This window comes from Protopterus annectens, chromosome 3.part1 (genome assembly GCF_019279795.1).
Source record: "Protopterus annectens isolate FY-2018-M chromosome 3.part1, PAN1.0, whole genome shotgun sequence".
Taxonomy (NCBI): domain Eukaryota; kingdom Metazoa; phylum Chordata; order Ceratodontiformes; family Protopteridae; genus Protopterus; species Protopterus annectens.
The window spans coordinates 1,877,670,114-1,877,683,926 of record NC_056732.1 but is presented as its reverse complement, the minus strand read 5'-3'; the positions used below and the strand labels follow the sequence as shown (position 1 = coordinate 1,877,683,926).

Genomic DNA, 13,813 nt, shown 5'->3' with positions numbered 1-13,813 from the left:
ATATAAATAAAATAAAAAATATATAAATAATTGTTGCTCATCAACTATAAACATATATGTTACACTAAATTAAATGGATCCTTACATCTGTCATGAGGCATTTCAGAAAGTTGGCTTTGTGTCGCAGGGGATCATGAACCAAGCCATCACAGAAGGATACGATTCCATGTGGAAAGTTATGTTGCGATAACCAGGCTACTACCCGCTGTTTCTGCATGTCCGGCCGCCCCGTGATGTAAATGATGAGGTATCCAAGGTCCTGCCAGTGCCTGGAGGCAAAACAGTTGCAGTTTGATTTGGGGAGACAGTTATACAGTGGTCACTATATTATTTACAGTGCACAATATGGCAACTTGTATGCCTTTAAACTTACCTTACAACATCAACTGCTCCAGCTCTGACCTTGGGGTCACTGCCCATAATAGACACACTAGCTGCAAACGATCCATCAATACTAAATACTACAAAATCAGTTCCTCGTGGTAAAACAGTAATGTAGCTATCTGCATACGTATGGTCACCCCTAGGAAACAAAACAATAATACAGCAGTTCAAAATAAAGCTTGCTGTATGCTTTGTATTAGAAAAAAAGTACAGTTTTACTTTAGAATGTGCTTTTTTAGGCTAAGTAAAGAAAAGTTTACAGTTGGTTTGCTTTGGGAATTTAACCAAACTACCAGGCTGTGAACAGCTTATTGTTTTATGAAAACAAAGCCAGACAATTTCAAATGCTCTATAGCACAAACATTATAATGTTATACTAATACAGAGCTTCAAAAGGAGAAAAAGCTAGGCTCCGTACACATGCTGTAAGTAGAAAATTGATTATTTATCCTGGCAACTTATTCAGAAGAAGCTTGAATATAAAAAGGAAGGATTAGGAATTATTTCTGACGATGATCGAGGATGAAACTTTTTTTGTTGACAACATCTGTTCATAATCTTTTTTTTCTCTCCTTCACCCATAATGGCGAGTCCTCATCAGTCAAGGTTTTGTGGATCATCTTACTGTGGCACAAGGTGAACACTTGGCCATCTTGTGACTCAGTGGCTTGTATTTGTGAATGCCACACTGCAAGAGGCAGCAGAGGTAGTTAGCAGAGATGAATCCTTGTGGCATGAAATGGGGACATGGCTGTTTTCCTGCCTGTACCAACCCATAAATGTCTCATGGAGATGTTGCTGCATAGCAACTCAGTACATTATTTGGCAACCATCACAAAGGTATTACCATCAGAAGTATTTTTTTATAAAAGAGGGGCTGTTGCTAAAGAAAACCAGATATGGAGAGGGGCAAAGGAGGTTGTTACCACCTTCTTTACTTGATGACATTTTGATCAGACCCTTATATTTTAGAAAGCCTGTAAAGATCTTAGCTTGAAAAGGAAATGTGTGGCCAGTCCTGCAACATACAAATAAAACATGAAGCTTAAGCATAACATAATTACAACAGAAAAGTTATTTTGTAAAAGTGATAATGCCCTTTGATATTGTTTCATTTAATAAATGTCTTTGTTGCTTATTTTTGTAAAAGTGATAATGCCCTTTGATATTGTTTCATTTAATAAATGTGTCTTTGTTACTTATTTTTGTAAAAGTGATAATGCCCTTTGATATTGTTTCATTTAATAAATGTGTCTTTGTTACTTATTTTTGTAAAAGTGATAATGCCCTTTGATATTGTTTCATTTAATAAATGTCTTTGTTACTTATTTTTGTAAAAGTGATAATGCCCTTTGGTATTGTTTCATTTAATAAATGTGTCTTTGTTACTTATTTTTGTAAAAGTGATAATGCCCTTTGATATTGTTTCATTTAATAAATGTCTTTGTTACTTATTTTTGTAAAAGTGATAATGCTCTTTGATATTGTTTCATTTAATAAATGTCTTTGTTACTTATTTTTGTAAAAGTGATAATGCCCTTTGCTATTGTTTCATTTAATAAATGTGTCTTTGTTACTTATTTTTGTAAAGTGATAATGCCCTTTGATATTGTTTCATTTAATAAATGTCTTTGCTACTTATTTTTGTAAAAGTGATAATGCCCTTTGATATTGTTTCATTTAATAAATGTCTTTGTTACTTATTTTTTACTTTCTGTTTACCTTTTAAAGGGCAATTTTAATCTCTGAGAGATACTCTGTCAAACTGTCATATATTTGTAATACAGGTCACGTCTGCATTTCATACACTTGACCACAAGAAACATTTTTTCTATTTTTTATCTCTACATTTTGTGCAAAGAGACTGATATCACATTCTCCTTCAGGGAGGAGAAGGCCTGCCACATAGTAGAAGTACGCACATTTGAGAAATCACATCCACCAAAAACATCAAGAGTTTTCCACCAGCCTCTGAAACAGTAAGCAAAAGGTTGCTGCAATTATTTATAGTGCAGTATAGCACGTTTCCCCAAGAAGTACATCATAGCAAGATGGGGGAAACAAAACTTGCATTTTGGTGGAAAGTAGAAAGCTGAAAGACTGATGCTCATATCAACAGTTACTCCTTAAAAACATGCAGATAAGGCTGTTTCATCAGCAACAATGTGAATGTGAGATGTTATGTAGTCCTATCTCACCTACATTCTTACCCGTGGGTTTGGAGCCAAATATCAGCTCCAACTCGGCCGATTTTTCTAGCTTGAAGTCTTTCATTGGCTGGGCTAAGCAGGTATCCCATGGTGCACTGCTCCATATCCCCAGATCTTGTTAGCCGCTCGTGTAGCTCGGACGTGGTCTCGCTTGGCTGTGGCTAAGTACCCTCTTTTTTCTTGTCTTAAGAAAAGTTTTGATTCATATCAAAAGCTATTTTCATAGCTATTTGTCTAACTTTGTCTAAGTTTGTTGAGAGTCGTGATCGTGTGATTGTTGTGTGGTATCCCACTGACTGTTCCCGTGTGCTAGGCCCGTTTCAGTTAGAAGGCCTAATTCTCTTCTTTTTGCCTTCTGTGTGAGCACGGTCTAGAACGTTTAAGTTAGAGGTTTGGGCTTCCCTTTCCTTGTGGGTTTCAATCTCTTGTTGAGAGTTTGTATTTGCTCTTTAGTGTGTGTTTGGTCACTGTTTAGTGTTGATCACTGTTTAGCGTCATTGCCGCTTTTTGTAGTGTGAGCTCCTGTGTGTTGTTCTCAGACTTGGGTTTTTGCCTTGTTGGTGTAGTAGTTAAGATGTCTAAAGATCCCAAGGAGCACAAACCTTCAGATTTCAAAAAGTGCTCTAAATGTGGGTACAAAATGTCCATTACCGATGGGCATTCCATTTGTGTCTATTGCTTGGGAGCCATCCATCTGCAGGAATCCTGCAGTTTTTGTCATGCGTTCAGTCCTAGAGTTCTCCAAGAGAGAAAGAATAAGCTAATTTTAAAGGGACTCTTGAAACCCCCTTTTGAAGAGGCTATGGATTCATCTTCCAGTGGAAAATCAAAATCTGGCAAGTCAAAAAACAGATCTCCGGCTCTGTCAGCTTCATCGGAGCCTCCAGAGAAAATCTCAAAAACTGCATCAACCTCCTTGGCTCCACTGTCCTCGGGGCCGCAGGAAGTTTCGGTATTGATGGAACCGGCATTGTCTCCAATTTTATTGGAACATCTTAGGAGCCGATCGCGCAATCTCAGACCAGCTTCTCCTGAGAGGAGATCTCATTCTCCATCCCTGTCTTCCAAATCCTTCAGGACTCTTTCAGATGTAGATGTTGATAGGGTGGTTCAGAGGCTCCTCCAGTCACTGGTTTTGACAAAACTGTTTTGGCTCTGGCCCAGTCGGCTCCGGAGCCTGTCCCGACCCCGTCTTCGATCATTCCTCCTCTGAGCGCATCTCTGTCTTCGGAGCCGGAGTGTTCCGAGCCGTGTGATGTTCCTAGGCCAGCTCCAATGCCCCATTTGGCTCCATCAGTGCCGGCATCGGCTCTGACCCCATTGGCTCCGTCCTCGGGGTTCGGGAGTCGGGCTTCTTCAGTCAGGCCCAAGGGGGACATCTCAGGGCTTATTTCGGTCTCGAGCCTCCCTCTCGGTGCATCGGCTTGGAGAACTCTGACCCCCGTCATGGCCTCAGAGACTGGTCGCTCCTCGGATTTGGGGGGGCTGGCCTTCAAGGCTATGCGGACCACACTGGCCAGATCATCAGCTACATCAGGCGGGTTGGTCACTCTGTCCCCCACCACTCCGGTGAGAGTTTCTGATCACCACCCATCCATGGACAGCAGAGTACCAGGGCCTAGGGATACCCCTACGAGTGGTCCCCAGATTTCTGAGGGTCCTTCAGAGTTCATGCCTGAGGAGCCCCCCAGAAAGAAAACGTGCAAGAGGAAGCACATAGACTCCCAGGATAAGTCCTTCACCTCTGATACTGACCTCAAGGAATCGGAGGGGTCCCCCAAGTCATCCTCTGATGATGTTTCCTTCTCTGATATCCTGGAGATACTGAAACAAAGAGGTGACTGGCTGTCCAAAGCCCCTTCCGAGAAGGAGTCAGTATTCCTTAAGGCCTTTGGTGCTCAGCCCTCCACCTTCTCGGTGTCTCCACCCTTCGACGAACTCCTTGATCTGATTTGTTGAAGAGTGTGGGAAAACCCTGATTCTGTGGAGCCCGTACCCAGGTGTCCCAACAAGTTTCTTTCCGCCCCCCAGGGCAAAGAGTTTCTGTCTAAAGGAGTCCCTGTAGATGCCATGGTGGTGGCAGCAGCCACTCAGAAGGAAGTAACAGAGTCCTCTTCATCCGTCCATCCTCCTAACAAGGAGTCTAGAACCATGGATTGGTACGGGAAGCGTACCCTCTCATCAGCAAACTTTACCTTATGGTCGCTGAATTACCTGTCTCACTTCACTCAGCTCCAGAGAGATCCCCTCAAGGAGTTAGGAGATACTCTTGCGGGTAATGTTCCTGAGGCGGTGGCTCAGACGATTAACGCCCAGGTCTCTACCCTCAACTCCATTGTTAACTCATCCATGCGGCTCATTTCGTATGCAGCCGAGGGAGCAAGTAGGGCAGCAAGCTCAGGGGTCACCCTCAGAAGGCAAGCCTGGCTGCGCCTGTGTCACTTTGCGGAGGCCTTCAAGTCTTCCTTCACTGACGCCCTCTTTGATGGTTCCTCTTTGTTTGGGACCAAAGTGAAAGACACCCTCACCAGATGCGAGCAAGAGGGAAAGACCCTGTCTGCCGTAGGGGTCCATTTTTCCCTTCCTTCTAGGCCTTATCCCAAGACCCAGCAGGGGGGGGGATGTGGTTCAAGAAATCACAGAGGTTTTTTCTTGCCGCACAAGGTGAACCCCCCCCCTCCAGAGGCAGGGGAGGGGGAGTTTATTCAGGGAGACATCGTCCCAGAGGTAGAGGGGGCCCCCGTAATTCAGGAGACCATGATTCCTTTCGTGGCTCTCCCTACTCTCATTCCTGAGGGTGTGCCCAGCTGTCCTTATCCAGAGCCAGTCGGGGGTCAAATTTTGTTATATCCGGAAGCCTGGGAAAGCATTACCCAGGACCAATGGGTATTATGGATAATTTCCGGAGGTTATCTCATTCCACTTACATCAGACCCCCCACCAATCAGAAAAATCCCAGACGCTCCACCCAGTCAAAGGGATCAAGCAGTCTCAGAGGTCTCAAAGCTGCTAGAAAAAGGAGCTATCCAGCGTGTCCCCTCAGAACAAATCGGATTAGGGACTTACTCAAGATTCTTTTTGGTGCTGAAAAGAACAGGGGACCTGAGACCCATACTAGATCTCAGCCAACTGAACAACTACGTACACAAGCCCAAGTTCCATATGGTGACACTACAATTGATTCTCCATTGCTGGGAGAGGAGGTATGGATGTGCTCCATCGACCTCAAGGATGCTTACAACCATGTGAAAATGGACAGGGCATCCAGGAGTCACCTACGCTTTTGGCTGGGAGCCACTCATTTCCAGTTTTGAGCCCTGCCCTTTGGTCTCACCTCAGCCCCCAGGGTGTTCACCAAGTGTATGGCGGTGGTGATGGCTCACTTGAGACATCAGGGATTCCAAGTGTTTCCGTATCTGGATGACTGGCTCCTTACCGCCCCCCACCAGGCATTAACTAGTTCAAACGTGGGACGCTACCATCACTCTATGTCACCAGTTGGGTATAGCAATAAATTGGGAAAAATCTGATTTATTGCCCTCGCAGTGTGTCACCTTTATAGGAGCAAACTTAGACGCCATTCAAATGCGATCATTTTTACCGCAGGAAAGGATCAAAGTCTTACAACAACAGATACACATGTTGATGCCCCTGAGACAAGTGAAGGCGAGATGGGTTCTCCAGCTCCTAGGGACCATGGCAGCAACAATTATGTTGGTCCCTCTAGCGAAATTGCACATGAAAATTCTCCAATGGCTCCTCTTTGTTCAATGGTCTCTCCAAAGACTTCCACTGTCTCACCCCATCTTGCTCATGGACAGATGCAAGCAGGACCTCGGTTGGTGGCTGTGCACCAACAATTTGGATGGGGCAAGACCTTTCATTCCACCCATCCCGGTTGCCACGGTGACCAAGGATGCCTCCCAGATGGGGTGGGGGGACATTATCTTGGTAGGACAGTCCAAGGCATGTGGCAAGTACATGAGATACATCTGCATATAAACGTCCTAGAGATGAAAGCAGTGCTACTTGCGTTGCAGGCACTTCAGAGTGTTCTTCCTCTAGGGACGATTGCGATACACTCAGACAACATGTCAGTAGTGTGGTATCTAAACAAGCAAGGGGGAACCAGGTCTTACCCTCTGTGCAGAGAGGCCATGCGAGTGTGGCACTGGGCAGTAACTTCCCAACGGTTTCTGGTGGCAACGCACATTCCGGGGAAGTCCAACGTGATTGCGGACAGGCTAAGCACAGCTATTCTGCCTTATGAGTGGTCCCTGAATCTCCTGGTTGCAGAGCGAATCTTCAGCAGATGGGGTCAGCCTTGCTGCGACCTTTTTGCCAGCCCCCTCAATGAGAAATGCAGCAACTACTTCACGCAAATCCCCCCACAGGGGGAGTCACCCAGGGATGTTCTGGTTCATGATTGGCCCTCCGGTCTGCTTTATGCTTTCCCTCCATTTCCCTTGCTGTCAAAGGTGATTCAGAAAGCGCAATACTTGGGAAGCAGAATCATTCTGATTGCTCCACACTGGCCTTACCAAGTTTGGTTTCCCTTTCTTCAGCAATTCACTGTTGACACTCCTTGGACTCTGGACCCTCAACCAGATTTACTGACACACATGTCGGGACAGTTCCACCCCTCCCTGATGACCCTCTGGTTGACAGCCTGGCTACTCCACTTCCATCATTAGTCAGACTTCATAATTTCCCACCAGAAGTAGTTCATATATTATCGTCCTCTCATAAACCATCCACTAGAAGGATTTACTCTAGTAAATGGAAAAGGTTTTCTATCTGGGCTCATACCAGAGGCATTGAGCTTTACACAGCTCCAATCACTTCAGTCCTGGAGTTTTTGTCTATGCTTTTCCATCAGGGTTCTGCATCAGCCACCATCCAAGCTGGCAGTGATCTCTAATTTTCATGTAGCGAATGAGCCTAGTCTCATGGTGCATAGACTATGCAAGGCTTTACTGAAGGGTACTCTGTTACTCCGTCCCCCGGTCTCTGAACCTATCATGCCCTGGGATCTCAATTTTGCTATACAAGCCCTTACTGTACCATCTTTTGAGCCTGCAGCTACCTGCGAATTGAAATTCTTGACCTGGAAAACAACCTTCTTAACAGCAATTACTTCAGCAAGGCGAGTTTCAGAAATTCAAGTCCTCTCTATCAAACCTCCGTACTTAATCTTCCATAAGGACAGGGTCTCTCTTAGACCAAACCCTTCATTCCTTCCTAAAGTGGCTTCCGTGTCTAATCTAAATCAATCCATTGAGTTGCCTGTCTTCTTTCCCCATTTTTCTAACAAGGCAGAATTTAGATTTCGCCAGTTGGATGTACACAGACAATTATGCTTCTATCTGCACCGAACAAAATATATCCGGAAGTCTAACCAACTTTTTGTTTCCTTTTCGGAAAACCGAATGGGGTCCCCAGTCTCCAGGGTCACCCTATCTACATGGATATCTAGTTGTATCTCTTTCATCTATCAAGCAGGAGGTAAAGATCTGCCATTTTCAGTCAAGGCTCACTCTACTCAGGCTGTTTCCACATCTACAGCCTATCAAGCCAGATTGTCAATGGATGATATATGTGCTGCAGCTACTTGGGCTTCTCCTCACACATTTGTTTCTCATTACAAATTGGATGTGGTCTCCAGGGGAAAGTCTTCCTTTGGCTCCACAGTTCTCAGAAGTATTTTCCTATGAGCCACCCAGGATGTAGGTGCTAGGGATGCTGTCCCATGGGTAAGAATGTAGGCGAGATAGGACTACATAACATCAAGAAGTTATGTACTCACCATAATGTTCGATGTATGTAGTCCATCTCGTCTCACATTCTTACTTACCCTCCCACCTTCCCCCTTCCTGGAGGATTTGGAGGTTAGGTTGTTATCTGCAGAGTTCCCTTGCTTAGCTTATTCTTTACCTGGATGTGATGTGTGCATGGAGTACAAATGAGTTTCGCAGCAAACTAGATCTGGAGATATGGAGCAGTGCACCATGGGATACCTGCTTAGCCCAGCCAATGAAAGACTTCGAGCTAGAAAAATCGGCCGAGTCGGAGCCAATATTTGGCTCTGACCCCATGGGTAAGAATGTGAGGCGAGATGGACTCCATACATCGAACGTTATGGTGAGTACATAACCTCTTGTTTTGATCAGGTCAGGTTACTTGTTCTTATCTGCAAAAGATGAAAAGCTGGTATTCAGGCAGTTCACAGCTCAACACTTTTAACTACTAACCTAAGGCAGGCAGATTGATAAAAGAGTTGATGCACATGCAGTAACGCAGTAGCATCTTTCAGCTGTAGAGACGTGGCTTAAGCAAGTAAACCCCAAAAGACCTTGGATTAGTGTGATTAATAGTATGGCAGGACATGTTATTCTTTTTGGTAAAATGCTGAAATTTCAGCAGGTAAAAATAAAATTAGGAAAAGACAAAGAATAGTGAAGAAAAAAATTACAACTTTTAAAAGTGCAGCTGGGATTTAAAGTTATATAAACCAACTGAGACCAAGTCACAAGTTCAAACTCTTGGAGTAAAGTGAAGCTTGGATTTAAATGTTATATAAACCAACTGAGACCAAGTCACAAGTTTAAACTCTTGGAGTAAAGTGCAGCTGGGATTTAAAGTTATATAAAACAACTGAGTCCAAGTCACAAGTTCAAACTCTTGGAGTAAAGTGCAGCTGGGATTTAAAGTTATATAAACCAACTGAGACCAAGTCACAAGTTCAAACTCTTGGAGTAAAGTGCAGCTTGGATTTAAATGTTATATAAACCAACTGAGACCAAGTCACAAGTTTAAACTCTTGGAGTAAAGTGCAGCTTGGATTCAAATGTTATATAAACCAACTGAGACCAAGTCACAAGTTTAAACTCTTGGAGTAAAGTGCAGCTGGGATTTAAAGTTATATAAAACAACTGAGACCAAGTCACAAGTTCATACTCTTGGAGTAAAGTGCAGCTGGGATTTAAACATATAAAACAACTGAGACCAAGTCACACGTTCAAACTCTTGGAGTAAAGTGCAGCTGGGATTTAAATTTATATAAAACAACTGAGACCAAGTCACAAGTTCAAACTCTGAGACCAAGTCACAAGTTCAAACTCTTGGACTAAAGTGCAGCTGGGATTTAAACTTATATAAACCAACTGAGACCAAGTCACAAGTTTAAACTCTTGGAGTAAAGTGCAGCTGGGATTTAAATGTTATATAAACCAACTGAGACCAAGTCACAAGTTCAAACTCTTGGAGTAAAGTGCAGCTTGGGTTTAAATGTTATATAAACCAACTGAGACCAAGTCACAATTTCAAACTCTTGGAGTAAAGTGCAGCTGGGATTTAAATGTTATATAAACCAACTGAGACCAAGTCACAAGTTCAAACTCTTGGAGTAAAGTGCAGCTTGGGTTTAAATGTTATATAAACCAACTGAGACCAAGTCACAATTTCAAACTCTTGGAGTAAAGTGCAGCTGGGATTTAAATGTTATATAAAACAACTGAGACCAAGTCACAAGTTCAAACTCTTGGAGTAAAGTGCAGCTGGGATTTAAAGTTATATAAACCAACTGAGACCAAGTCACAAGTTCAAACTCTTGGAGTAAAGTGCAGCTTGGATTTAAATTTATATAAAACAACTGAGACCAAGTCACAAGTTCAAACTCTGAGACCAAGTCAGAAGTTCAAACTCTTGGAGTAAAGTGCAGCTTGGATTTATATGTTATATAAAACAACTGAGACCAAGTCACAAGTTCAAACTCTTGGAGTAAAGTGCAGCTTGGATTTAAAGTTATATAAAACAACTGGGACCAAGTCACAAGTTCAAATTCTTGGAGTAAAGTGCAGCTTGGATTTAAATGTTATATAAAACAACTGAGACCAAGTCACAAGTTCAAACTCTTGGAGTACAGTGCAGCTTGGATTTAAATGTTATATAAAACAACTGAGACCAAGTCACAAGTTCAAACTCTTGGAGTAAAGTGCAGCTGGGATTTAAACTTATATAAACCAACTGAGACCAAGTCACAAGTTTAAACTCTTGGAGTAAAGTGCAGCTGGGATTTAAAGTTATATAAAACAACTGAGACCAAGTCACAAGTTCAAACTCTTGGAGTAAAGTGCAGCTGGGATTTAAACTTATATAAAACAACTGAGACCAAGTCACAAGTTCAAACTCTTGGAGTAAAGTGCAGCTTGGATTTAAATTTTATATAAACCAACTGAGACCAAGTCACACGTTCAAACTCTTGGAGTAAAGTGCAGCTGGGATTTAAATTTATATAAAACAACTGAGACCAAGTCACAAGTTCAAACTCTTGGAGTAAAGTGCAGCTTGGATTTAAATGTTATATAAAACAACTGAGACCAAGTCACAAGTTCAAACTCTTGGAGTAAAGTGCAGCTGGGATTTAAACTTATATAAACCAACTGAGACCAAGTCACAAGTTTAAACTCTTGGAGTAACGTGCAGCTGGGATTTAAAGTTATATAAAACAACTGAGACCAAGTCACAAATTCAAACTCTTGGAGTAAAGTGCAGCTGGGATTTAAACTTATATAAACCAACTGAGACCAAGTCACAAGTTTAAACTCTTGGAGTAAAGTGCAGCTGGGATTTAAATGTTATATAAACCAACTGAGACCAAGTCACAAGTTCAAACTCTGAGACCAAGTCACAAGTTCAAACTCTTGGAGTAAAGTGCAGCTGGGATTTAAATGTTATATAAAACAACTGAGGCCAAGTCACAAGTTCAAACTCTTGGAGTAAAGTGCAGCTTGGATTTAAAGTTATATAAACCAACTGAGACCAAGTCACAAGTTCAAACTCTTGGAGTAAAGTGAAGCTTGGATTTAAATGTTATATAAAACAACTGAGGCCAAGTCACAAGTTCAAACTCTTGGAGTAAAGTGCAGCTTGGATTTAAAGTTATATAAAACAACTGAGACCAAGTCACAAGTTCAAACTCTTAGACCAAGTCACAAGTTCAAACTCTTGGAGTAAAGTGCAGCTGGGATTTAAAGTTATATAAACCAACTGAGACCAAGTCACAAGTTCAAACTCTTGGAGTAAAGTGCAGCTGAGATTTAAATTTTATATAAAACAACAGAGACCAAGTCACAAGTTCAAACTCTTGGAGTAAAGTGCAGCTTGGATTTAAATTTTATATAAAACAACTGAGACCAAGTCACAAGTTCAAACTCTTGGAGTAAAGTGCAGCTTGGATTTAAATTTTATATAAAACAACTGAGACCAAGTCACAAGTTCAAACTGTTGGAGTAAAGTGCAGCTGGGATTTAAATTTTATATAAACCAACTGAGACCAAGTCACAAATTCAAACTCTTGGAGTATAGCATACTACCATATGAATGTTAGGACCAAGTTACTGAGGCTGACCTATCAAAAGAGAGAGAGAGTTTACACAGAACACATAAAGCCCAGAATTTACCATGTTATAGGAACCTAGATGTGGAAGAGTTCATCCAAAAGGACAGAATTTACAAGAAAAATAAATCAGCCAAATTACCACTTCCTAGGCTGGCACATATAATCAAACATTAAATGGAAAAAAACAACAAACAGATAAATAAATAAAATAAAACAGCAAGACTGTGCTGACCAAACAATTCACTTTCACTGTGTATGTCTGTGTGTGCATGCACACACGAGTGTGCATATACACATGCGTGTGTATGTCTCTGTGTGCATGCACATGCAAGTGTACATATACATGTGTATGTCTCTGTGTGCATGCACATGCAAGTGTGCATATACATGTATGTATGTCTCTGTGTGCATGCACACGCAAGTGTGCATATACACATGCGTGTGTATGTCTCTGTGTGCATGCACACGCACATGTGCATATACACATGTGTGTGTATGTTTGTGTGTGCGTGCATACGCATGTGTTTATATGGACATGTGTCTGTGTGTATATCTGTGCACACGAGTGTGTCAGTAAGCATTTCTGTCAGTATATGCATTTGTGCTGAGATGGAAGACATGGATGTTAAACTCAGATTATGTCTCTGTATTAACCTACAAAAACAGAATTTAATTGCATTCTGTAATAAAAGCACATGTAATTCTTCATGTAGTTTGTCATTCGGTGACAGTATGGGGTGACCTTAAAGCTGGGACTTGTGTATAGCTGTTCCATACATGTTATTTATAATAAATGTGTTTATAAGCACAGAATAAACAGTGCAACAAGCCTGAGGGGGAAAATTATGGTTTTCTTATTACCTGACCACCATTTTGACAGGATAGACACCGATTCCCAGTTTTTTGTCTTCAGGGATAATGTACGAAATCCGACCACTGCTGTTGGTGATTTCTGTATCAAAATAAAGCCACTCCCCAGAAGGAGGCTGAGTCATAATATGGATATCTACCTACAGATAAGAAAGAAAATAATTTCTTTTACAAGCTATTAAAAGTAACAGCAGAGTTCAGATAAACTAAAAGGGAAGTTGATAAACACTTTTGTCTATGGAACTATTTTCAGAACAATGTTTATGCTCTTTTACAAGTTGGACTTTTCTGGTTCACAGAAGCTATTAAGATTTTTAAAAACTCATAATAAAATTAAAGGTTGTATGCTGAAGCTATCTACTTAAGCAAGATATGACTGCATGTATAACACTGTTAAGATGTTATATGTCTGACGAAATGTATATACTGACAAGTGACATTTGACCAATAACATTTTTCAAGCAGCTACAACCAAATGACTACAAGTGCCCTATCCTTCCCTTCCCTACCCATTTTATTTTCACCCACCCCAGATATCTTTAAATCCTTAGATAGATGCAGATTCATTTACTCCTCTCACCGCTCTCTTCATTAAACAGTAATTCTTAAAATGTCTGCCTTCTATTGCTACTCCTCCTTCTGCCTTCTGACCCTTTCTCTTCAGTTGTATACCATTGTTGTCCCTTCTAATGATGCAGAGTTTCCTGATCATATATGCACCTTCCTTTCTCTCCAGATAAATATACTCACGTATTTAGGATCTATTTCATTAAATCCAATGAAAAGAGACAAAAACAGACTGAAAAAAAAAACATCAAACCAAAGGGATTTCTGCTAATTCAGAAAAAGCTAAAACTACCAAATAAATAAATAAATAAATGAATAATACAAAAACTTGCTTTTGCCCACGCCCTGTTGCTTACATATACCGACTTATTGGTCGCACAAC

The 13,813-nt window shown here is 41.6% G+C and overlaps 1 protein-coding gene across 8 annotated transcripts in view; it reads right to left on the bottom strand.

The window, feature by feature from the left end:
* PITPNM2 (phosphatidylinositol transfer protein membrane associated 2) overlaps window positions 1-13,813 on the bottom strand; it is a 3,395,372-nt gene that overhangs the window by 92,582 nt on the left and 3,288,977 nt on the right. For all 8 annotated transcript variants that reach the window (XM_044067911.1, XM_044067913.1, XM_044067916.1 and 5 more), the window contains 3 exons: window positions 12,856-13,004; window positions 374-523; window positions 86-269 (listed from right to left, as the gene is read on the bottom strand). In XM_044067911.1, coding sequence (XP_043923846.1) covers window positions 86-269; window positions 374-523; window positions 12,856-13,004 — 483 coding nt within the window. The remainder of the gene's footprint in view (window positions 1-85; window positions 270-373; window positions 524-12,855; window positions 13,005-13,813) is intronic.